This window comes from Chiloscyllium plagiosum, unplaced genomic scaffold (genome assembly GCF_037043375.1).
Source record: "Chiloscyllium plagiosum isolate Xiang-an unplaced genomic scaffold, Cpla_swu_hap1 HiC_scaffold_12, whole genome shotgun sequence".
Classification (NCBI taxonomy): domain Eukaryota; kingdom Metazoa; phylum Chordata; class Chondrichthyes; order Orectolobiformes; family Hemiscylliidae; genus Chiloscyllium; species Chiloscyllium plagiosum.
The window spans coordinates 100,833,788-100,858,735 of record NW_028270150.1 but is presented as its reverse complement, the minus strand read 5'-3'; the positions used below and the strand labels follow the sequence as shown (position 1 = coordinate 100,858,735).

The window sequence follows — 24,948 nt, the reverse complement described above, 5'->3', positions numbered from 1 at the left end:
AGCCCTGTTTATTGCATGCAGGTAGTTCTGTTTTGTAGCTTGACTCAGTTGGCTACTCATTTTTAGGCATATCTGGTATACTTTGGCATGCCAGCTTGGATTGATAATTGATCTTATGGCTTGATGATAATGATAGAGTGGGGAATCTACTGGGCCATGAAGGTGTAGTTAAATACAATTCTGCTGTAGCCCAATAAAACACCTCACAAATGCCCAGTTTTGAGCTGCTAGATCTGTTTGAAATCAGTTCATTTAGCATAGTGGTAGTGGTCAATATCAGAATGGAGGGTCTATCCAAAGTGAAGACAGTAATTTGTCTTCACAATGACCGTGCAGTAATCGTTCTTACCAAGAATGCCCTGGATATATGGTTCTGCCACAGGTAGATGGGTGAGGATGAAGTCTAATTGAAATTTTGCTCTTATTAGTTCTCTCACTGCAGACCCAGTATAGCACCTATGTCCTTTAAGACCTGGCCAACTTGATTAGCAATGGTGCTACTGATCTATTCTTGGTGATGGACATTGAAGTCCCCCCTCAGAATCCATTGTGTACCCTTGTCACCCTCAGTGCATTCTGAATTAGATCCATCCCAGCAATGTCCGGTGTGCCCGAGACATTGACATCGTGTATGCTAATTTCCATGCTAGATTCTGACTGAAGCACCACTTACCATTACAGCTATGTCATTTCTGTCAATGTGGAAAGGCTGATTGTTGACCCTCTATCCCACATCCATCTTTTCCCCTGTCAAATCACCTGTCAATATAGTTCCTCCAGTCTTCCTAGCAACTTCAGTACAATTGAATCACTGGCATTAGCTGCACTCAGGATGAACCTTCACTGACATCAGCATTCAAAAGTAAAGATTGTTTGAAAAGATGGATGCACCATAAGACTCTTACATTATGTGCCTCTTCTTTTTTGACTATCTGGTAAACCAATTCTCCCTCTTCTTTTAAAAATGCACTGTCTACATAGCCTTCGACACCAAAGGTGCAACACGGTAAAATCAACAGCTGCTCAAGTTCTGAAATCCAACCTCAGATTGTAGCAACTGATGACACCGTCTAACAAAATGGTTACCCATGACATGGAAAGTTTCCTGGAGTACCCACATAGAAGAGGAAGTGTACTCTGGACGTTGCAGTGTCCCTGCAATTTTTCTATCATTAATAAATAATTTTTTTTCAAATTGCTAATAAACCTTAGTAATAAAGCTTTACAAATATTAATAAACCTTACCATTATTAACACAAGAACTAGGAACAGGAGTAGGCAATTCAACCTCTAGAGCCTGTTCCACCATTTGATACAATCATGGCTGATCTCATCTCAGCCTCATCTCCACTTTCCTGTCCACTCTACATAACCCTTCAATCCATTACTCACGATAAATCTATTTCTTCCTTAAATTTACTCAACGTCCCAGCATCCACCAAACTCTGAGGGTAGTGAATTCCAGATTCATGGTCCTTTGAGAGAAATAATTTCTCCTCATCTTCATTTTCAATCTGCTACCCCTCATCCTAAAATGAAGACGTAATGTAATATAATTTAATATAGAATTATCCTAAATTGCTCCACATGAGGAAACAGTCTATGTCTACTTTGTCAATCCCCTTTAGTATCTTATATACCTCAATTAGAATTCCTCTCACTGTTCTAAACTCCTGAGACTATAGACATAAACTGTTCAATTTCTTTATAAAACAATTCAACTACATACCTCCTCAAATAAGGGGACCAAAATGTGTGCAGTACTCCAGGTTCAATCTCAGTAGTGCATTGTACAGTTGAAGCAACACTTCCCTACTTATATCGTCTTTTAGCAATACATGCCAAAATTCCATTTGTCTTCCTTATTACCTGATGTACCTGCACACTAGTTTTCTGTGATTCATGCATGAAGACAGCCAGATCCCTCTCCACTGAAACACTCTGAAGTTTCTCTCCATTTAGATAGTAAGTTGTCTTTCTACTCCTCTGACCAAAATGGGTAACCTCACACTTATCCATATTAAACCTCATTTGCCAAATTTTGGCCTATTCACCTCACCAATTCATATCCATTTGTAAATTTCTTGTTTCTTCATTGTAACTTACTTTCTCACCTGTTTTAATGTCATCAGAAAATGTGGCTATAGTACTTTTTATCCCTTCATCCAAGTCATTGATTTAGATTGTAAATAGTTGTGACCCAAGGACTGAAACCTATGGCATCTCACTAGTTACACCTTGCCAGGCAAAGACTCATTTATCCCAACTCCCTGCTTTCTCTTGTTTAGCCAATCGTCATCCAAACTAATAAATTACCCCAACGCCATGTGATTGACTAGATATCCTAAATTAATCTAATCCCATTTGCCAGCATTTGGTCCATATCCGGCAGGGCCAGCATTCCTAATGAAGGGCTTTTGCCCGAAACATCGATTTTCCTGCTCCTTGGATGCTGCCTGACCTGCTGTGCTTTTCCAGCACCATTCTAATCTAGGCTTTGGTCCATATCCCCCTAAACCCTTCCCATTCATATTGTAATTGTACCAGCTTCCGCCACTTTCTCTGGCAACTCATTCCATACATGAACCACCATCTGCGTGAAAAGTCTGCCCCTTAGGTCTCTTTCAAATCTTTTGCCTCTCACCTTAAACATATGCCCTCTAGTTTTGAAGTCTATTATCCTGGGGTAAAGACCTTGGCTGTTCACCACATCCATATCTTTCATGATGTTATAAACCGAGCCTCCGATGCCCCAAAGAAAATAGTTCCATCTTATTCAGCCTCTCCCTATAGCTCAAATCCTCCAACCCTGGTAACATTCTTGTAAATCTTTTCGGAACCTTTTCACAAGGGTTACACAACAACCTTCCCCTAGCAGCAAAACCAGAATTGCATGCAATATTCCAAAAGTGACCTAACCAATGTCATGTACAGCTACAACATGACCTCTCAATCCCTATACTCAATGCACTGACCAATAAAGGTGAACATAACAAACGTCTTCTTCACTATCCTGTCAACTGGGTACTCCACTTTCAAGGAAGTGTGAACCTGCATTCCAAGGTCTCTTATTGGTGTATAAATCCTGCCTTGATTTGCCTTTCCAAAATGCAGCAACTCACATTTATCTAAATTAAGTCAAACTCCATCTGCCACTCCTCAGCCCATTGGCCCATCTGATCAAAGTCCCACTATACTCTGAGATAACTTTGTTCACTATCCACTGCACTTCCAATTTTGGTGTCTTTTGCAAACTTACTAACTATACTTCCCATGTTCACATCCAAATTATTTATGTAAATGACAAAAAGCAGGGGACCCAGCACCGATCCTTATTAATTGATTGATTTATCACCATATGTACCAAAGTACAGTGAAATGATTTGTTTATGGGCAGTACAGGCAGATCATAGTAAGCAAGGATGTTCAGGTCAAAAAGACTTAGACAGAGGCATACAAGTAACATTGTACAGGGCGTGTACTAGGCTAGGTCAATTTTAGCAAGATTAGCATTATTTGAGGTGAGAGAGAGGATTCATCAATGTAATAATGGCCAGGAAGAAGCTGTTCCTGGTGCAGATGTTCAGGCTTCTGTATCTTCTGCCTGATGGAAGATCATTACCAGGTTGCAATGGATCTTTGATGATGTTGGTAGCCTTTCTATGGCAGCAAGCCATGTAAATGGAGTTCATGGACAGAAGATTGGCTTCTGTGATGGCTTGGGCTGTGCACACCACCTTATGTAGTTTCTGAGGTAGTGAGGAATAAAAGGATGACTAGGGTAGGAATAGGGCCAGTCAAAGACAGAAGTGGGAAGTTGTCTGTGGACCCTATGGACATCGGAGAGGTGCTAAACGAATATTTCTCATCTGTTTTCACTCAGGAAAAGGAGAATATTGTAGAGGAGAAGACTGAGATACAGGCTACTAGACTAGAAACAATTGAGGTTAGTAAGGAGGAGGTGTTATCAATTCTTGAAGGTGTGAAAGTAGATAAGTCCCTTGGGCCAGATGGAATTTGTCCGAAGATTCTCTGGTAAGCTAGGGAGGAGATGGCAGAGCCTTTGGCCTTGATCTTTGCGTTGTCATTGTCTACAGGTTTCGTACCAGGGGAGTGAAGGATTGCAAGTGTTGTGCCTTGTTCAAGAAGGGCAGTAGAGCTGACCCAGGTAATTATACAAGATAAGACTTAAAATCATCTCGCAAACAAACTATTACGTCTATCAAGGAAAATACGGGTATTTTGACTCATGATCATAAAAAGATTAATGCAATCTTTAGAAAATTTTATTCTGATTTATATAAATCACAGGATTGTGAAGACAGGATTAGGAGGATGCAATCATTTTTTAAAATTTGACCTTTCCGGGCCTAATTCCGGAACAGGTATCGGTCTTAAATGCTCCTCTAACAGTCCAAGAAATACTTGACGCAATCAGGCAACTTCAGAGCGGTAAGGCACCTGGCCCAGACGGTGTTCAAGCTGAATTCTATAAAGAATTTACAGAAATGTTGGCTGGTCCACTTATGGACATGTATAACTATGCACATAGTCAGGGCTGTCTCCCACCTTCGCTGAAAGAGGCAAATATCTCTCTTATCCTTAAAAAAGGAAAGGATCCAGAAGATTGTACGTCATACAGACCAATATCCTTGCTAAATGTAGATTTTAAAATCCTTTCTAAAACGTTAGCATTGAGACTAGAAAGGGTACTGCCACATATTATAAAGGAGTATCAGACGGGGTTTATTAAGGGCCGTAGATCATCCAATAATATTAGAAGGGTTTTGAATATGATTCAAGCCTGTCATCAGGGAAAGATACCAGGAGTTTCATTAGACGCGGTAAAGGCATTTGATAGGGTTGAATGGTCATATTTATTTTACACATTGGAAAGGTTTGGTGTTGGAAAGGTGTTTACCAAATGGGTCTCAACATTGTATAGTGATCCCAAACCAGTTGTGGTTACCAATGGATTAGGTTCGGATAGCTTCAGTGTGGGTAGGGGCTGCCGTCAGGGATGTCCCCTCTCGCCATTGTTATTTACGCTAATAATTGAACCACTAGCAGAAGCTATACGGGCTGATCCTAATATAACGGCTCCGAGGATTGGTACAGGTAAACATAAAATTACCCTGTACGCAGATGGTGTTCTTCTATTCCTCAGTAATCCTCTGATGTCCGTACCTCACTTAATTCAAGTTATTAATACATTTAGCGCATTCTCAGGCTAAAAAATTAATTTCTCAAAATCGGAGGCTATGCCAATGGGTGGCCTTGCTATGATACCCCACTTAGTGGACGGATCCCTTTTTCCCTTTCGTTGGTCCCTGGAGGGTTTCTTATATTTAGGCATTTTTATTACTCCAGTATTTGGTCAGTTATACAAGGCTAACTTTGTGCATTTACTGGAAAGGATACGGCAGGACCTCCAGCGATGGGGAGACCTTCCAATTTCCTGGCTGGGTAGAATAGCACTAATTAAAATGAATGTCCTGCCCCGTGTCCTATACCCTATGAGAATGCTTCCGGTGATGCTGCGGAGGCTGGCACTACGTAAATTATATGGCTGGTTGGGTTCCTTTATCTGGAATCATAGACGGCCCCTCATTAAACTGAAGAAGCTACAGCTTCCACAGGCAAGGGGAGGATTTGACTTCCCAGATTTTAGGAAATATCAGTTAAGTTCCCTATTAAGTTACATAGCTGATTGGGTCTTGTCTGATCCACAATCAATCTGGCTGGACATCGAAGCTTCTCAAGTAAAATACCCACTTATTAACCTTTTATTTTCAGACAAGAGGAAAATCATTACGGATCACTGTAAAAACCCTATAATACTAAATACAATTAAAGTTTGGAATATAATGCGGCAAAATGAGGGCAACTCACATAAAACATCCCCCTATGCGCCTATAGTGGGAGCATGGGGATTCCAACCGGGGATTACAGATGCCACTTTTAAACTCTGGAGATCCAGGGGTATCTCATGTCTAGGGGACCTATTTAAAGATGGGATCCTGATGTCTTTTGAACAGCTGCGTCAGAAATTCAGATTACCTAATGGAGACCTCTATCGATACTTCCAAATTCGAGACTATATACAAAAGAAGACTACGTTATTAGATAGTCTTTATAAATCAGATAGAGAATGTGGAGTACTACAACCAATGGGGGTATCCTCCATCAATACTATTTATCATTTACTACATGATGAAGTATCGGGAGATATGGACAATCTGCTTAAAACATGGGATCAGGAATTGGGACTAGAAATCTCTATAGAAACGTGGAATGATATTTGGGAAAACGCCAGAAGAATCACCATCTGTAACAGAACCCAGGCTATCCAGCTGAAGATACTTCATAGGGCCCATATAGCACCTGATCGATTGGCAAAATTTAAGGCAGGAGCATCTCCAATGTGTCCCAAATGTAAAATAGAGTTGGGCACTCTTGGACATTGTCTATGGACCTGTCATAAGATCCGTAGATATTGGACTAAAGTAGCAAGTACCCTGACAGAAATTTTAGGAATGGAAATTAAAGTGGACCCTGTATCTCTCCTTTTGGGCTTTTCGAACTTCCCCTCCCTGGACATGCACGGGAAGAGACTATTTTCTATTCTCTCTTTCTGTGCAAGGAAAAATATTTTGGTAAACTGGGTGGCTGAGGGCCCCCCGGACTTTCAAATTGGCACAGATTAATTATGGAATGTATTCCCCTTGACTTCCTTACAAATATGGTGCACTGAAAGACCGAATTATTTTATAAAATATGGCAGCCCTTCTTGAATTATATGAATACAGATATTTCGGCTATCCTAACAAGGGCTTTTATTTAATTGAGATTACGAACCTGGCTGGTCCGGGGCCCCTTGGGAGAGGAATCCCGCACGAATACGGGTTTTATTACATTTGATGTTAACACATGTATCTCACTACCCAATTTCTATGTTATCCGTTGTTTTTTTTTTCTTTCTCTTATTTGAATAATGTAAGAGACTTAAATATACACTCTGGTTGGTTGTAGGTTAGATTAGTAGTTAGTTGAGTTTTGTTTTTTTTTCTCGGTATTTTTCATTTGTTAAATCTTGGTTATTATATATTTAAGATTTAATTGTATATCAATGTTTGTACTTGAGAGTTTTGTTTATTTTTGTAAACTTGTTTAAAGGTTAAATTTCTAATAAAAATATCTATTAAAAAAAAAAGAAGGCATACAGTGGTGTTAGGTTTTATTGGTAGAAGGATTGAGTTCCGGCGCCATGATGTCATGCTGCAACTGTACAAAATGCTGGTGGGGCCACACTTGGAATATTGTGTACAGTTCTGGTAGCCCCATTACAGGAAGGATGTGGAAGCATTGGAAAAGGTGCAGAGGATATTTACCAGAATGTTGCCTGGTCTGGAGGGAAGGTTTTATGTGGAAAGGGTGAGGGACTTGGGTCTATTCTCATTGGAGAGAAGAAGGCTAAGGAGGGGATTTAATACAGACATGCAAGATGATCAGAAGATTAGATAGGGTGGACAATGAGAGTCTTTTTCCTAGGATGATGACATTGGCTTGTTCAAGGGGACATAGCTGCAAATTGAGGGGTGATCAATCTAAGACAGATGTCAAGAAGCAGGTTCTTTATTCAGAGAATGGTAAGGGCATGAAATGCCCTGCCTGCCAATGTAATTAACTCAGCCACATTAGGGGCATTTAAACAGTCCTTGGATAAGCATATGGATGATGATGGGATAGTGTAAGGGGATCGGCTTAGATTAGTTCACAGGTCAGTGCAACATTGAGCGCCAAAGAGCCTGTTCTGCACTGTATTGTTCTATGATCTATGTTATGGTCCTCGGCAGATCAGTTGCCATGTCAGGCCATATGCTTTCAATTGCACATCTTTAAAAATTGGTGACGGTCCTTATGGACATGCCAAATTTCCTGAGCCAATTGATGAAGAAGAGGCGCTATTATGTCTTCTTGACCGTCGCATCTATGTGGAAAATCTAGAACAGGTTGTCAGTTATCATCACTCTGAGGAACTTGAGGCTCTCCACCCTCTCAATCTTAGTTCCATTGACGTCGATAGGGGAGGGGGGGCGTTCTCCTCCTTTCTTTCTAAAGTAAATGATCAGTTCTTTCGCTATGCTGACACTGAGAGAGTGATTGTTCTCATTACACCATATCATTAAACCTGATATCTCCCTTCTATATTTTGAATCGTTGTTGTTAGATATCCTTCCTACTTTGGTGATGTTGTCAGCAAACTTAAAGATAGCGTTGGTTCAGAATTTGGCAACACAGTTCGTTGATGTACAATGAGTACAGTGGTGGGGGGGATGCTGAGGACTCATCCTTGGGTGCCTCCAGTGTTGAGTGTTATAGTAGATGAGGTGCAGTTACCTATTTTTCACTGATTGCAGTCTGTGGGTAGAAAGCTGATGAGGATCCAGTTGCAGAGGGCAGAGCCAAGACCAAGCTCATAGAGTTTTGAGATCAGTCTGAAGGGGATAATGGTGTTGAAGGTGGAGCTGTTGTCAATCAGCAGAAGTCTGTCTACCATATGGAACCTTGTAGAATGCCTTACTGAAGTCCTACATAGATCATGTCCACGACTTTGCCCTCACCAGCACTCTTTGTTACTCCTTCATAAAACTCAATCAAGTTAGTGAAACAGGATTTCCCACACACAAATCCATGTTGACTATCCCTAATCAGTCCTTGCCTTTCTAAATACATGTAAATCCTGTCCCTCAGGATTCCCTCCAATAACTTGCCCACCACTGATGTCAAGCTCACTGGTCGATAGTTCGCTGGCTTTTCCTTACCACCCTTCTTAAACATTGGCACCACATTAACCAATCTCCAGTCTTCCGGCACCTCACCTGTGGCTATCGATGATACAAATATCTCAGCAAGGGGCCCAGCTATCCTAGTGTCCCATAGCGTTTGAGGGTACACCTGGTGAGGTCCCAGCAATTTATCTACCTTTATGCATTTTAAGAAGTCCAAACCTCCTCTTCCGTAATATGGACATTTTTCAAGAGGTCACTATTTATCTCCCTGTGTTCTCTGTCTTCCATATACTTCTCCATAGTAAATACTGATGCAAAATACTCATTTAGTATCTTCCCCACCTCCTGCGATTCCACACATAGGCAGTCTTACTGATCTTTGAGGGGCCCTATTCTCTCTGTTCATTACCCTTTTGTCCTTAAATTATATGTAGAATCCTTTTGGAGTCTCCTTAATCCTATTTACCAAAGCAGTCACCTTTTTACCCTCCTGATTTCCCTCTTAAGTATACTCCTACTGCCTTTATACTCTTCGAGGGATTCACTCGGTTCCTGCTCTCTATACCTGACATATACTTCCTTCTTTTTCTTGACCAAAACCTCAATTTCTGTCATCATCCAGTATTCCCTACACTTACCAGCCTTGCTCTTCACTCTAACATGAACATACTATCTCTGGACTCTCATTATCTCATTTTTTTGAAGGCTTCCCATTTTTCAGCCATGCCTTACCTGCAATCAACAATTTACCCTTCATAAAATCATGATGTGTCTGATGTCTTGTATTTTGACTTTCCAGGCATCCTGTTATTACTTAAAGATTAGATTAGATTACTTACAGTGTGGAAACAGGCCCTTCAGCCCAACAAGTCCACACCGACCCGCCGAAGCGCAACCCCCTCCCCCATTCCCCTGCATTTACCCCTTTACCTAAACTACGGGCAATTTAGCATGGCCAATTCACCTAATCTGCACATTTTTTTTTCACTGTGGGAGGAAACCAGAGCACCCGGAGGAAGCCCACGCAGACACTGGGAGAATGTGCAAACTCCACACAGTCAGCCGCCTGAGTCGGGAATTGAACCCAGGTCTCTGGCGCTGTGAGGCAGCAGTGCTAACCACCGTGCCACCCACAAATGGATGCTAACAATTTCCCCAATTACAGATGTTAAACTAACTGGTCTGTAATTTACTACTTTCTGCCTCCTTCCCTTTTTGAACAAGGTTGTATTATTAGCATTTTTTTTTACAACCTATATTCCACCCATAGAAGTTTGGAATGTTATAATCAATGGATCCACTATCTCTGCTGCCACTTCTTTAAAGATACTAGGATGTCAGCTGTCAGGCTCTCAGGACTTGTCTACCTTCAATTTCAATAATTGCTCAGTACTTTTTCCTTTAGTGATGATGATTACACATCCACAACCTCTACATTACCTGTTACCATTGGGATGGTGCCCACCACCATGAAAACCAAAGCACTCTCCTACTTTTGTGTTTCCCATTATTTACTCCCCAATTTCATCCTCCAAAGGACCAACATTCAGCTTAGCTACTCTCTTTCCTTTGATATACTTACAAAACAATCAATTTTTGCTGTCCATTTTTATATTTTGAGCTAGTTTTCTTTCATAATTTATCTGTGTGCTTTTTATGACTTTTTTATAACCCTTTGTTGACCTTTAAAAGTTTCCCAATCTTCTAACCTGCCACTCACCTTTGCAACACGACACACCTTAGGTTTTGTCTTTGTTACTTTTAAGTTCTACACTTAGCCACGACTTCTCCTTTAACTTCGCTGTTCTTGGTTTCCATGCAAATGAACCCCTCTCCCCCACTATTCAGTTTAAAGCCCTACAAATACTGATCAGCCGAGACATTCAGTAAATGTCAAGCGTAATAATAATTTTCATTACAAATACAACATTGGATTCCCAGCTTCACATTCTGTCATCAAGGTGTGTTTATAAGATGAGGTGAATAGGATACTCCCCAGTCAAATCATGACCACACATGCATAAACACGAGCCGCACACACACATAAACCACTTAAGACAGGAAAAATTGTTTATATCTATGAATATTAAATCCAAAAGTGTAGTTAACGATTCATGTGAATGTCAGTGTACAGTGAGGGTGGGAACACCAGCAAGCAGGAGTTAACATTCGTAGTAGTTCTGAGTCGAGAATGTGGTGCTGGAAAAGCACAGCAGGTTAGGCATCCGAGGAGCAGGAAAATCAACATTTCGGGCAAAAGCGCTTCATTAGGAATTAATTTAGATTGCTAAATACAGGAGTTATAGTGTTTTCATGGAGTTAGAGATGATGCAGCAATGCAATTAGGAAACTAGCTTACTTTTCAATAGAAGAATTTTTCCAGAATCAGATTTAGAGTCATAGAGCTGTACAGACCCATTCCCCTACATTTACCCCTTCACCTAACGCTACGGGCAATTTAGCATGGCCAATTCACCTAACCTGCACATTTTTGGACTGTGGGAGAAAACCGGAGCATCCGGAGGAAACCCACGCAGACACGGGAAGAATGTGCAAACCCCACACAGTCAGTTGCCTGAGGCAGGAATTGAACCCAGGTCCCTGGCACTGTGAGGCAGCAGTGCTAACCACTGAGCCACCATGCCGTCCATATCTCTCTAAACATTTCCTATTCATGTACCCATCTAGATGCCTTTTAAATGTTGTAATTGTACCACCACTCCCTCTGGCAGCTCATTCCATACATGAACCATGCTCAGTGTGATAAAGTTGCCCCTTACGTCCTTTTTAAAGTTTTCCCCTCTCATCTTAAACCATCGCCCTCTACGTCTGGACTCCCCCACCCCGGGAAATATACCTTGTCCATTTACTCTATCCATGCCCCTCATGATTTTATAAACCTCTATTTAATAACTTTAATTATGAGATGACTATACTTTTAACAGGCACATTAGTGGTCCCAGGCTTGGCCAATGCATTTCACCTGCTGTTTCTTGCTGCTCAACAAACCAGCACAGTTCACATCCATTTGGTTAGGGCTGCCAGGCTGAGCTCTAATCTTCCAAAGCACATCATTGATGAGTGAGCCTTGAAGCATCCATTTTTTCAGACACTGACCAGCCTAGCTAGAGATGGAAGCTAATGAGACAGTTTCAAGTTCTTCTGCATCCCCTTTATAATTGTACTCCTTTGTGGGCGGCACAGTGGTTAGTACTGTTACCTCACAGCGCCAGAGACCCGGGTTCAATTCCTGCCTCAGGCGACTGACTGTGTGGAGTTTGCATGTTCTCCCTGAGTGGGTTTCCTCTGGGTGCTCCGGTTTCCTCCCACAGTCCAAAGATGTGCAGGTCAGGTGAATTGGCCGTGCTAAATTGCCCGTAGTGTTAGGTAAGGTGTAAATGTAGGGGTATGGGTGGGTTACGCTTCGGCGGGGCGGTGTGGACTTGTTGGGCCGAAGGACCTGTTTCCACACTGTAATGTAATTCTAAAAAAAATCCTTATTTTAGATTAGATTACATTCCCAACAGTGTGGAAACAGGCACTTTGGCCCAACCAGTCCACACCAACCCTCCGAAGAGTAACCCACCCAGACCCATTTCCCTCTGACCCCAGGTACTTGAAACTAATCACTTTCTTCAAGTCTTCAACGATAATCTTTACACTGTCAATTTGATCCTCATTTTACATTGTTTCTCCTCATTCCACCAATCAAAATGAATCACTTCACACTTCTCTGCAACTTATCTTTCCATTCCATCATTCTCTCCGTGCCCTTGTGCACAGCACCCCCAATTCCAGAACATTAACATGTACCTAGAAAAGGAAAGATCTGGACAATAATCCCAGGGGAACTCCGCAAGCAGCTTCCTCCAGTCTGAACAGAACCACTCACTATCATCTGTGCCACATCAACAACACAATTAGCAACAACCCTCGCTGTCACCTCGACAAAAAACTTAAACAGATTAGATAAAGATGATTTACTCTTAATAATTCATGTTGATTTTTCTTTAGGTATCCACATTTATTGTGTACATCTCTTAATGTTGTCCTGAATCATCATCTCTACAAATTAATGCTCATCAATTGTTAAAACTGAGTTCTGTAAACAAAATGTAGTAAGGGAATGGGCAAGAGTATGTTTATGAACTAAGGCAGCAGTTCATCCATAATTGCTCTGAATTACGGAATGGATTGAATGTCTGCATGACCTACTCCCATTCCTATGATGCTGTCATCTCATACTAAAGCTTCATCATCTGCTTATGCTTGCTGAGCTCACAATCCCTTACTCCCAATTCCGCTGCCTCCACTGTATCCAGGAGGAGCAATTTCACTCCTTGACTTCCCAGATGTTCTTGTTTCAAGGATTGCAATTTCCCCACCCACGTGATCAACAATGCCCTCCAGTGCATCTCCTCCACTTTCCATTCCTCTGCCCTTGAACTCCACCCCTCCAAATGCAACAAAGATAGAACACCCCGGTCCTCACCTTCCACCACTAATCTCCGGATAGAGTGCATTATCCTCCACTTTTTTCGCCACCTACAAACAGACCCCACCACCCAAAAATATATTTCCCACCTGACCCTTATCTGTGTTCTGCAGAGACCATTCCCTCCGCGACTCCCTCATTAGGACCACGCCCCCACCAACCCACCCTCCATCCCCAGCATATTCCCCAGCCACCGCACAAGGTGTAAAACCTGTGTGCACACCTCCCATTCAAAGGGGAGATTTGTTGGAGTCTTGTTGTCTTGGTCGGTAGAACCAGATTGGTATGGATGTTAAAAGCAAATTCACTGAAAGATTCCAAAATTATACAATTGAAGCTTTTCAAAATGCAGAGGAATTCACCATGTAACAATGCCTGTGGATGAGTCGTTTTGATTAACATGTGATTTTGTTCATCATTATTTATCACTGAAAGTGAAGGTTAGATTCATTTTTAGCATTTTTTTAAATAATAGCAGAATATAAGTCTATTTCAGAAACACAAAGAAGAGACAAACAGAGCTGTATCTCAGCTGTAAGGAACATCTTAAGACAAACATCAAAAGAGGTTCAACCTGTTTTCTAACATTGAATTGAATTAAATTGAATTGAATTTATTGTCACGTGTACCGAGGCACGGTAAAAAGCTTTGTAACATTGTCCATCACAGAGACTCAATTCTAGAGAAATATTATTATTTCATCAGCTTTTAAATCTCTATTTAAATGAAGCTTTCCAGTTTATTTTCCTTGGACTCTGCAGACAATTTCAGGATTCCTTTACATGTCTGATGCTGTAAACCTCGCACTACTGATTGTCTGAACTCCCTTAGTTCCAACTTAAAGATTCTAATTCCAAACTCTGCTGGTTTCGATGCTCAACAAATTAGAAACCGCTTCTACTGAGGTGACTGGTTCCCTTAAACTGAACTGGAAAATTTTGGTTCTCTTGCTGGGAGAAGTATTGCTCTTCTGAACTCAACTGTTCGGTCTTCTAAACTAAAACTTTGAACCTTCTGTTCTGAAGTTAAAACTAAACCAATTGCTTAAATGTGTTTCCTCATTCTGTCATACTCCCAACTGTACATGTGTTTGATCCATTAACATTGCAGGGGTTCCAGTTTGGGAACTGGGTAATGGTCAGTCCCGTGGTCATGTCCAACCAGTTCAGAGATTACTGTCAAATCTGTTGGGGAGCATCAGTCAGAGGCTTAGGCTGTGCTCAGTTGGGCTGCCCTCACAAGATCGGTCCGAGGGATAGATCATGTTCAGTTCTGAGGATTTGGACAGTAAACATAGAACATAGGACAGTACAGTATGCAATGTTGTGTTGAGCATTTGTCTTAATCTAAAATCACCCTAACCTACACACACCTGAATTTAGTACCAACCATGTGCTTGTCCAGCAGTCACTTAAATGTCCCTAATGTCTCTGACTCTACTACCATCTCTGGCAGCGCATTCCATGCACCCACCACTCTCTGTGTAAAGAACTTATCTCTGACATTGCCCTTATACCTTCTTCTAATCAAATTTAGGGGAAAGTCTGTGCTGTATTAGGAAAGTAGGAAACTATATTGTGGGAATGGGTGACCTGTTGAGCCCTCTTAGAACAACCTGCTCCCATGCAAATCCATCCGTGGCAGGACACTATTAAGTCAGAATGTAGGTATGTTAAAGTGAGGTTCTGAGCGCTGAATGTAGCCACATTTTTCTGCACTTGTCATCACTGAATGCAACCACGATAAACCAAATCAGTTCACACTTAGTGTAACCCTATAGTGAGTTGAACAGCACTATAGTTGAACAACAATAATCTGAACGAGAAGTTCATAGAGTCATAGAGATGTACAGAATGGAAACAGACCCTTCGGTCCAACCTGTCCATGCTAACCAGATATCCCAACTCAATTTAGTCCCACCTGCCTGCACCCGGCCTAGATCCCTCCAAACCCTTCCTATTGATCTACCCATCCAAATGCCTTTTAAATGTTGCAATTGCACCAACCTCCACCATATCCTCTGGCAGCTCATTTCATACACGTACCACCCTCCACGTGAAAACTTTGACCCTCAGGTCTCTTTTATATCTTTTCCCTCTCACCCTAAACCTATGCCTTTAGTTCTGGACTCCCCCGCCCCAGGGAAAAGACTTTGTCTACTTATCCTATCCATTCCCCTCATAATTTTGTAAACCTCTATAAGGTCACCCTTATAGCCTCCAGGGAAAACAGCCCCAGCTTGTTCAGCCCCTCCCCAAAGCTCAAATCCTCCAACCCTGGCAATATCTTGTAAATCTTTTCTGAACCCTTTCAAGTTTCACAACATCTTTCCGATAGGAAGAAGACCAGAATTACCCGCAATATTCCAACAGTGGCCTAACCAATGTCCTGTACAGCCGCAACATGACCTCCCAACTCCTGTACTCAATACTCTGACCAATAAAGGAAAGCATACCAAACGCCTCCTTCACTATCCTATCTACCTGTGACTCCACTTTCAAGGAACTATGAACCTACACTCCAAGGTCTCTTTGTTCAGCAACACTCCCTAGGACCTTATCATTAAGTGTATAAGTCCTGCTAAGATTTGCTTTCCCAAAATGCAGCACCTCACATTTATCTGAACTAAACTCCATCTGCCATTTCTCAGCCCATTGGCCCATCTGTTGTAATTTGAGGTAATCTTCTTTGCTGTCCACTACACCTCCAATTTTGTTGTCATTTGAAAACTTACTAACTATACCTTTTATGCTCACATCCAAATCATTTATATAAATGACGCATAGTAGTGGACCCAGCACCAATCCTTGTGGCACTCCACTGGTCACAGGCCTCCAGTCTGAAAAAACAACCCTTCATCACCACCCTGTCTTCTACCTTTGAGCCAGTTCTGTATCACAATGGCAAGTTCTCCCTGTATTCCGTGAGATCTAATCTTGCTAACCAATGTCCCATGGGGAACGCCTTACTGAAGTCCATTTGATCACATCTACCACTCTGCCCTCATCAATCCACTTTGTTACTTCTTCAAAAAACTCAATCAAGTTTGTGAGACATGATTTCTCACACACAAAACCATGTTGACTATCCTTAATCAGTCCTTGCCTTTCCAAATACATGTACATCCTGTCCCTCAGGATTCCCTCCAACAACTTGCCCACCACCGATGTCAGGCTCACTGGTCTATAGTTCCCTGGCTTGTCCTTACCACCCTTCTTAAACAGTGGCACCACGTTAGCCAACCTCCAGTCTTCCAGCACCTCACCTGTGACTATTGATGATACAAATATCTCCGCAAGAGGCCCAGAAATCACTTTTCTAGCTTCCCACAGAGTTTTAGGGTACATCTGATCAGGTCCTGGGGATTTATCCACTTTTATGAGTTTCAAGACATCCAGCACTTCCTCCTCTGTATTATGGACAATTTTCAAGATGTCACCATCTATTTCCCTACATTCTATATCTTCCATGACCTTTTCCACAGTAAATACTGATGCAAAATACTTGTTTAGTATCTCCCACATTTTCTGCGGCTTCACGCAAAGGCCACCTTGATGATCTTTCAGGGGCCCTATTCTCTCCCTAGTTACCCTTTTGTCCTTAATGTATTTGTAAAAACCCTTTGGATTCTCCTTAATTCTATTTGCCAAAGCTATCTCGTGTCCCCCTTTTGCCCTCCTGATTTCCCTCTTAAGTATACTCCTACTATCTTTATGCTCTTCTAAGGATTCACTCGATCTATCCTGTCTATACCTTACATATGCTTCCTTCTATTCCTTAACCAAACCACAATTTCTTTAGTCATCTGGCATTCCCTATATCTACCAGCTTTTCCTTTCACCCTAACAGGAATATACTTTCTCTGGATTCTCGTTCTCATTTCTGAAGGCTTCCCATTTTCCAGCCATCCCTGTACCTGCGAACATCTGCCCCAAATCAGTTGTTGAAAGTTCTTGCCTAATACCATCAAAATTACTGAATTCTCCATCATAGTTATAACCAGGTTGACCTGGGCAACTTCACACCGACTTAAAGAAATCTGGTCACATGGAAATTAATCATTCTGAATACTGTCACATTGAATGGGATCTGGATCGGGTACAGCTGAATATGTGTTAGTGTATTGGTCTGCGCAAAATTGGTTTTAAACGTAGAACTTCTACACTGAATGGAAATTTTCTGTAAACTGTGAAATCCAAAGTGAACATAACAGCTCCACTCTGGACCTGTACACATGAGTAGATTTATGACGACTGAAGTTACATACAGTAAACAGGGCAAAGGACACCAAATGCTGAATGTTGCACTTTCACATTGATTGCAATTGTGCAGTAATGAACTCATTCATGCAGATTGGGCCTATCTGTGTCAAATGTAACAAAACTGAAAGGACCACATTGTACCCAGTATGATTATGTTGACCTCTGCACGCGATATATAACTATGCCTATTGGACTTGCACACAATGAATACAAATACTCCCCCTCCAATTCTATTTTGATTTAGACCCTACCCTCCCCTTCACTGTTTTGATCACACAGCACTGCCCTTTGATGTGAAGGGCAGTGTTTGTCACTGGCCACCCGGGTGTTTTCCTATCTTCCTGGTGGTGGAATTTGAATAAAGATTCGTGCACTTTGTGTCTTTCACTGTGTCTCACATGTATACACACACACCATGGGTGCTGGGAAAAAAATAAGCACTACCGCAGTTAGGCGGTGTGGGGAAACAAAAAAAAGAAAAAAAAAGTGAATACAAATACTCCCCCTCCAATTCTATTTTGATTTAATCCCCTTCACTGTTTGATCAAGCAGCATTGCCCTTTGATGTTAAGGACACTGCTTGTCACTGGCCACTGAATAAAGATTTGTGCACCTTGTGTCTCTCACTGTGTCTCACACCTGCACACACACGTGGGTGCTGGGGACGAAATAAGCAGTACCGCAATTAGGCGGTAGTGTGGGGGTAATACAAGAAAAAAAACAAAAAAAAATTAAAAATGAATACAAATACGATTGTTTATAGCTTCAGAGATGTATTGCACATACCCAAGATCTATCATGATAATTAAAAGTGTGAACTTGGCTTCATTTCCAATGAAGTCAGGACACACGGAATTAACATTCACTTGTCTTTGCAAGTGACTGCCAGCGTAACTTTCGCTGCTAATATGAGGCATAAGGCCTGCTCAAGAGCACCGGCACTGTCAGGTGCCAATAATGCTATGGTTGACGCAAATGATGGTCTATCTTGGATTTCTTTCTGTACGAACGTGATTTCAATTTTAACTGCTATTTGGAATGAAAGCGCCAATGTTTAAAATCTTGGCAATATATATTTAAAACACGCTGCAAACTAGATTGCAGAATATTACATTTTTGTTCCTTTATTTAAATACATCCTATAAATTAAATTAAATAACAAGAAAACTGGAATCCACGATCACTTGTGCTCCGGACATGTAGCTCAGTTAGCCAGCGACGGGAACACGTTGAAACCACGAATGGGAATGTTAAATTAAAGAAAGTCACCCAGAGAGTTCTTAATACAAATGGCCCAGAGGGATCGAGGTCATCGAAAGATTTTTTTTTAAAATCGACGTTTCAGGCACAAGGGGAATGATAGATAAATGGGAGGGGGTGGGGCTGGGGGCAAGTTAGTTGGGAATGTCATAGGTAGGTGAAAGCGATAGGTCAGAGAGGAAGGTGGAGCAGATAGGTTGGAAGCTTTTCATCTGCTCCACCCTCCTCTCCCACTTATCACTTTCACCCCCACCTTCACCTACCTATGGCATTCCCAGCTATCTTCCTCCCAGCCCCTCCCATTTATCTCTCAACCCCCTTGGCCCACAAGCCTCATATTCCTGCTGACAGGCTTGTGCCTGAAGCGCCGCTTCTCCTGCTCCTGGGATGCTGTCTGACCGACTGTGCTTTTCCAGCGCCACACTCTTCGACTCTGATCTCCAGTCCTCACTTTCTCCAAGGGAATATTGGATTCCCTACAGTGCGGAAACAGGCCCTCGGCCCAACGAGCCCACACCGACCCTCCGAAGAGTAGCCCACCCAGACCCATTCCCCTACTAATGCCTTATAATTTAACTTATTAGATTCCCTACAGTGCGGAATAGTTCAAACTTATAAAGACGGTGAATGCCAGAGTTATGTTAAGATCTCTTAAAATGTTCCTATTCTTTAAAAAACAATTACGGTGAATGCCACATGGAGATCTAGGAGTTTTCTACAAAACCCACGCCAAGGTCCCTATGTCTGGTATACATTTTCTGTTGGTACAGATCAGAGTTCAGGCCCTCATGTCTTCGTGTGCCAAAGTACATACAAATATGTCAATGCATATTAATTTGTCCCACGGTGTCATTTTTTTTAATTTCAAAAACTCGTCAAACATTTTATTAGCGTGTAGCTGCCTTTGACATGAAGTGTGACCTGTCCACGGTTTATCAAGACACTAAGGACACGGCTCCTCTCCGATGCGCTGATGCAAGGTTTAAAATGTCGCTGCTGCCAATGAATAAGGAAAATTCGCATTTCTTAGCCGTGAATACCCCTACTTCGTTCTGGGCATGCAAATCCAGGCCAACATAACCGGGATCATTCCATTGTCTGTGGCAATTCGTGTGCCATGAATTGCTCTTCCCCAGTATCCAGATAGTAACTTTTTTTTCATGAAGAAATGTAACTGTGATCATTCTATTGTCCCTGGTATACGTATTTCATTTTAGTGTCAGATCCCACGGTAAACATTCAATTCCACAAAAAAGTAAACAGCAGAAAGCAGCAGCTGCGCCCTTTGTTTAATGCAATGAATGAACTAAATTGTAAAGATCACAGCATCTAATTATGTCCCCGGAGCCTGAAATCACCTTAAATGTTACAATTTATCAGTGGATTGAAGAAAGGGCTCAGTTTCTGACAGAAATGCACGAGATACCAAAAGGTCTGGTCTTTGCCGTCTACTACCCGGTCCTTGCTGTTATTGGAGTTCCAGGTGAAGTATTGCCGTTTGTTCGTAGCTGCGTGAATCATCCTCTCTTCAAGTTTATGTATATTAGCCCTTTCAGCGATACAATATTTTTTCTTATTTACATTTCTACTTTTTTTCCCTTTTCAACTTTATCAATTTGTCTTTTAGCATTATGGTTCCTTCCTCTCAGTGACATATTTTATCGTATTGCTGCTATAAACGTTGCTTTTAACATTGAGAGTTCACACGTTTTCCAGCACATACTGCTTTTAAAGTTATCGCATTTAAAAGTGTACAGATTTAATACCAACTTCTCGTTGTGGTATTGTATTCTTCACAATGTTCCTGCGAGTGAATTCTCACACTAATCATGACATATTTATAGTTCCGTTTTTGTGGCATCATTTGCTAAACTGTGGGTAAATTATCAAACAATTATTACTTAAGTGTAGTTCTATTGCGTTACTGTCAGAGTTCCTGTGGGTGAATTCTCACTGTTATCACAGAGTTAATGAGGTTCTATTGCGTTATTCTCAAGGTTTGTGGGTAAATTCCCATGCTGTTATCACAGCGTAAACGAAGTTTCATTTCGTTATTGCTACTGTACCTGTGGGTGAATTCTCGGTGTTGTTACATAGTAAAGGAAGTTCTGTTCCGTTACTATCACTGTTCTTGAGGACTGGGTCAGTCCTCACAGTTATCACTACGTCAATGAAGTACTATTATGTTTTTGTCAGGGTTTGTGGGTAAACTTTCGTACGGTTATTACACTGTTTCGGGGGGGGGGACTCTCCTCTCCACACTAGCTGCTGATTCTAAATTGAAGACTGCTGAATGCGGGATTTTCTCCTGCTCCCAACAATATTCAAACTGTTCACATCTTCTCTAATGTCTCCACACTGAGGAAAGGCCCGTAACCTGTGACATCTCCTGTGGATAAATAAATTAGGTTCTTATGCGATATAAAGTTGTTCATTTATCTGAACAGCGCAATGTGACAGGATTTTGTGCATTGTGTACAAGGCTATATCTCTGACAGTTTCTTCATAATTTGTTAGTTAACGTTAGACTCATAACGAACATTCCAGGGGCTTACGAGGTGAACTCAGATTTACGACTTCATGCTATTCGGAAGCTATCTATAAGGTCAGAGATACGATAATTGTCTCTTCACCCACCTCAGTTTGGTGATAGTTTGTACACGTTGTTCCAACAGTCAATAATTTCACAAGTATTCATTGAAAATTAATCAGTTTGAATTGTCAGTCAGATATAATTGTTAATTTCCGCCGTCGTGTTGGGTCCTTTCTTACTTGCTTCAATAGGTTTCTTTTCTTTGCTGACGTGAAAAGGTTTTGCATATAGTATGCAATTGACAAGGGACCACATAATGTTATTGCATGAAATAGAAACACATGGTATAGGGGTAAGATACTAACATTAACAGACATGATTCGGAGATGCCGGTGTTGGACTGGGGTATACAAAGTTAAAAATCACACAACACCAGGTTATAGTCCAACAGGTTTCATTGGAAGCACTAGCTTTCGGAGCGTCACTCCTTCATCAGGTGATTGTCACTATCACCTGATGAAGGAGCGTCGCTCCGCTAGAGCTTCCAATTAAACCTGTTGGACTATAACCTGGTGTTGTGTGATTTTTAACTTTAACAGAAGTTAGGCTGACCGGTAGAAAACATACCATTTATAAACGGGCTTTTCTTTTGACTTACAGGTTGTAATGAGTCGTCTTAAAGGGACTTACAATTTATATCAATGACTTAGATGGGAGGAGATTGGGGTTGGCAAAAGCATAATAGCTAAATATGTAGATTAGAGTAAGATGGTGAGGAAAGTATGTTTTGGAGAGGATATAAGGAGATTGCAGACCAATACAGATAGGTTGAATGAGTGCGCACAAATTGAAGATGGAGTTTATTGTGGGAAGATTTGAAGTTGCTCACTTTGGCAGTGAGAATGAACAAGCAGATAATTAACTTAAACAGATAACAACTAGAATTATAAGGTGCTGAGGGATCTAGGACATGCATTACAAAAAAGTTAGTATGCAGGTACAAGTTACTAACAAGGTTAATGGAATGCAATCCTTCATTATGGCAGGAACTAAACATATTGAACATTCATCCTCTTTTCTACCTGTTTTCTCTCTCTCTGGGCTCCACTTCATCACATCTCCCCTCAATCCCCCCACCAACCCTCCCCAAATGCCACCATCTTTCTGTGTTTGGTACCATTTTACTGGCTACTATCAGTTTTGAAGGGCTAGTGGACTTGAAACATGAACTCTGCTTTCTCTCCACAGAAAATTAACAGATTTGCTGAGCTTCTCTAGAAGTTTCTGTTCTTGATATTATATACACAAGGATATGTGATTAGATTCCCTACAGAATGGAAAGAGGCCTTTTGGTCCAACAAGTCCACACCACCCTCTGAAGAGTAACCTAGATCCAGATCCATTCCCATACCCTATATTCATCCCTGACTAATGCATCTAACACTATGGGCAATTTAGCATGGCCAATTCACCTGACCTGCACACTCTGAATTATGAGAGGAAACCACAGGGAGAATGTGCAAACTCCACATAAACAGTAATCCGAAGCAGGAACCGAACCCTGGAACCTGGCACTGTGAGGCAGCAGTGCTAACCACTGAACTGCCACGCCACCCACCATGCTTTCATTCTACAGGGCATTGTACCTATCTATCTTAGATGCAGCATATAGTTTTGGTCTCCTTATTTAAGGATCTATGTAAATACATTATAATACATTAGAAGTGAATCTCAGGAAATGTATTAGATTGATACTGGAAATGAACAGGTCACCTTATGAGGAAAGGTTGGACAGACCAGGCTTATTTAGAGGAGTGAGAAATGACTTGAGTGAAGAGTAAAAGATCCTGAACTGTCTTGACAACATGAATTGATGCTTCTTATTGTGAGTGACCCAGAACTAAGGAGCTCTGTTTTAAAGTTAGGAGTTGTCTTTTTAGGACAGATATAGGGTTTTTTTTCCTCAAAGGGTTGTACTGTTTTGGATCTCTACCTTATAGCAAGTCAGTAAATATTTTAAGGTAAATACAAATACATATTTGTACGGCAGAGGAATCAAAGCTGATTGGATTAAATGGAAATTCAAAACACAAATAAATCAAGGATGACAGAGGAAGATTGATTGTCTGAATGGCCTAGGTCTGTTCCTAGTTCATTTGGTTGTATGAGCTCTTCTCATTTTTGATGTGTTTTAATCGCTTCATATCCTCACATTATTAATTTTGGTATTGATCTTCCATTTTTCCAGCCTGCTGTGAGGAATTGGAATCCATTTTCTTAAGAACACTAACTTGAGCCTGGAGTTTACTTGTCCAATGCCTTTCGCACAATATCTGGTATCACCAACATAAGGATAATTTGTGTCCAGCATTAGGATAAATTCAAAGTTAGAACCACCTCTTAAAACTTTAAATTTCAAAAATAATCCTATGAAATGAATGGTTTTGTTCAAACATGATCTCTCTCTCTCTCTATAACAGCTAATGTGGCAGTGATTGTAATCCTGTCTCAAAGGAGATGTGGCCTCTCGAAGTGTATCACTTCCTATCTGGTGTCAATGGCAGTGACGGATCTTCTGGTCATGGTTACGGCTGTAATATTAAACCGGATTGTTGGGATTTATTTTCCATCCAGTTTCCTCTCTATCACACCAGTATGCAGTTTTCGTGCTGCCTTAAACATTGCAGCCATTGACAGTTCTGCCTGGTTAACAGTTGCTTTCACCTTTGATCGATTTATGGCCATTGCTTTCCACAACCTGAAAATAAAATATTGCACTGAGAAGGTGGCAGTGCGTGTTATATTAATTGTGTGTGCACTGTGTTGCGTAAAAAATATCTTCATATATTTTGAATTCGAACCTATGTACATAACAAACAATATACCTTGGCTCTGCAGCATAAAAGATATATATTATACATCACCTGCATGGACTGCTTATGACTGGATTCGATCCATTTTGACTCCTTGTCTCCCATTTATCCTGATTTTACTGCTCAATGCTCTGACCGTCAGATACATTCTAGCAGCAAATATAGCCCGCAGTAGACTCCGGAACCAGAACAATGGAGAAAAACAGAGTGATCCAGAGGTTGAGAAGCGCAAAAAATCCATTGTTTTACTTTTTGCCATCTCAGGCAGTTTCATGCTTTCATATGTGCTATTTTTTGTCAATATTCTCTACGTTCGAATTGCAAGTGTAACTTATTCCACGGGTTCTGATTTTGGCAATTCCACGTTTGTTCTCCAACAAAGCGGATATATGCTTCAGCTACTGAGTTCTTGCATCAATCCTTTTATTTATGCTGGGACCCAGAGTAAGATCAGAGACGAGTTAAAGAAGGGGATGAAGTACCCACTCAGTCTATTTGTAAAAATATTTAGAATTTAACAAAGGATAATATAACACAAACTGTACTTTATGTTTTGTCTTTTTTTCTCCATGTCACATGCAATGGACACAAGCTTTTATATCCTAACACAGATTGTGAACTTAAGAAACATTGTATCACTGCAAAAGTCAATTATGTAAATTGTTTTCAGTGACTGGCAAGAGGATATCGACCAGGCAACAATGGGCCTTGTTGGACTTTTTATGTACAGGAT

At 41.1% G+C, this 24,948-nt stretch overlaps 1 protein-coding gene across 1 annotated transcript; it reads left to right on the top strand.

Moving 5' to 3' along the window:
- Positions 1-20,093: 20,093 nt before the first annotated feature.
- On the top strand, positions 20,094-24,733 carry LOC148148648 (putative G protein-coupled receptor 139). Its single transcript, XM_087992417.1, has 2 exons — positions 20,094-20,292; positions 23,823-24,733. Exons 1-2 carry the CDS (start codon positions 20,145-20,147, stop codon positions 24,731-24,733), a joined length of 1,059 nt encoding a protein of 352 aa, XP_087848543.1. The 5' UTR covers positions 20,094-20,144.
- The last annotated feature ends 215 nt before the right edge of the window (positions 24,734-24,948 follow it).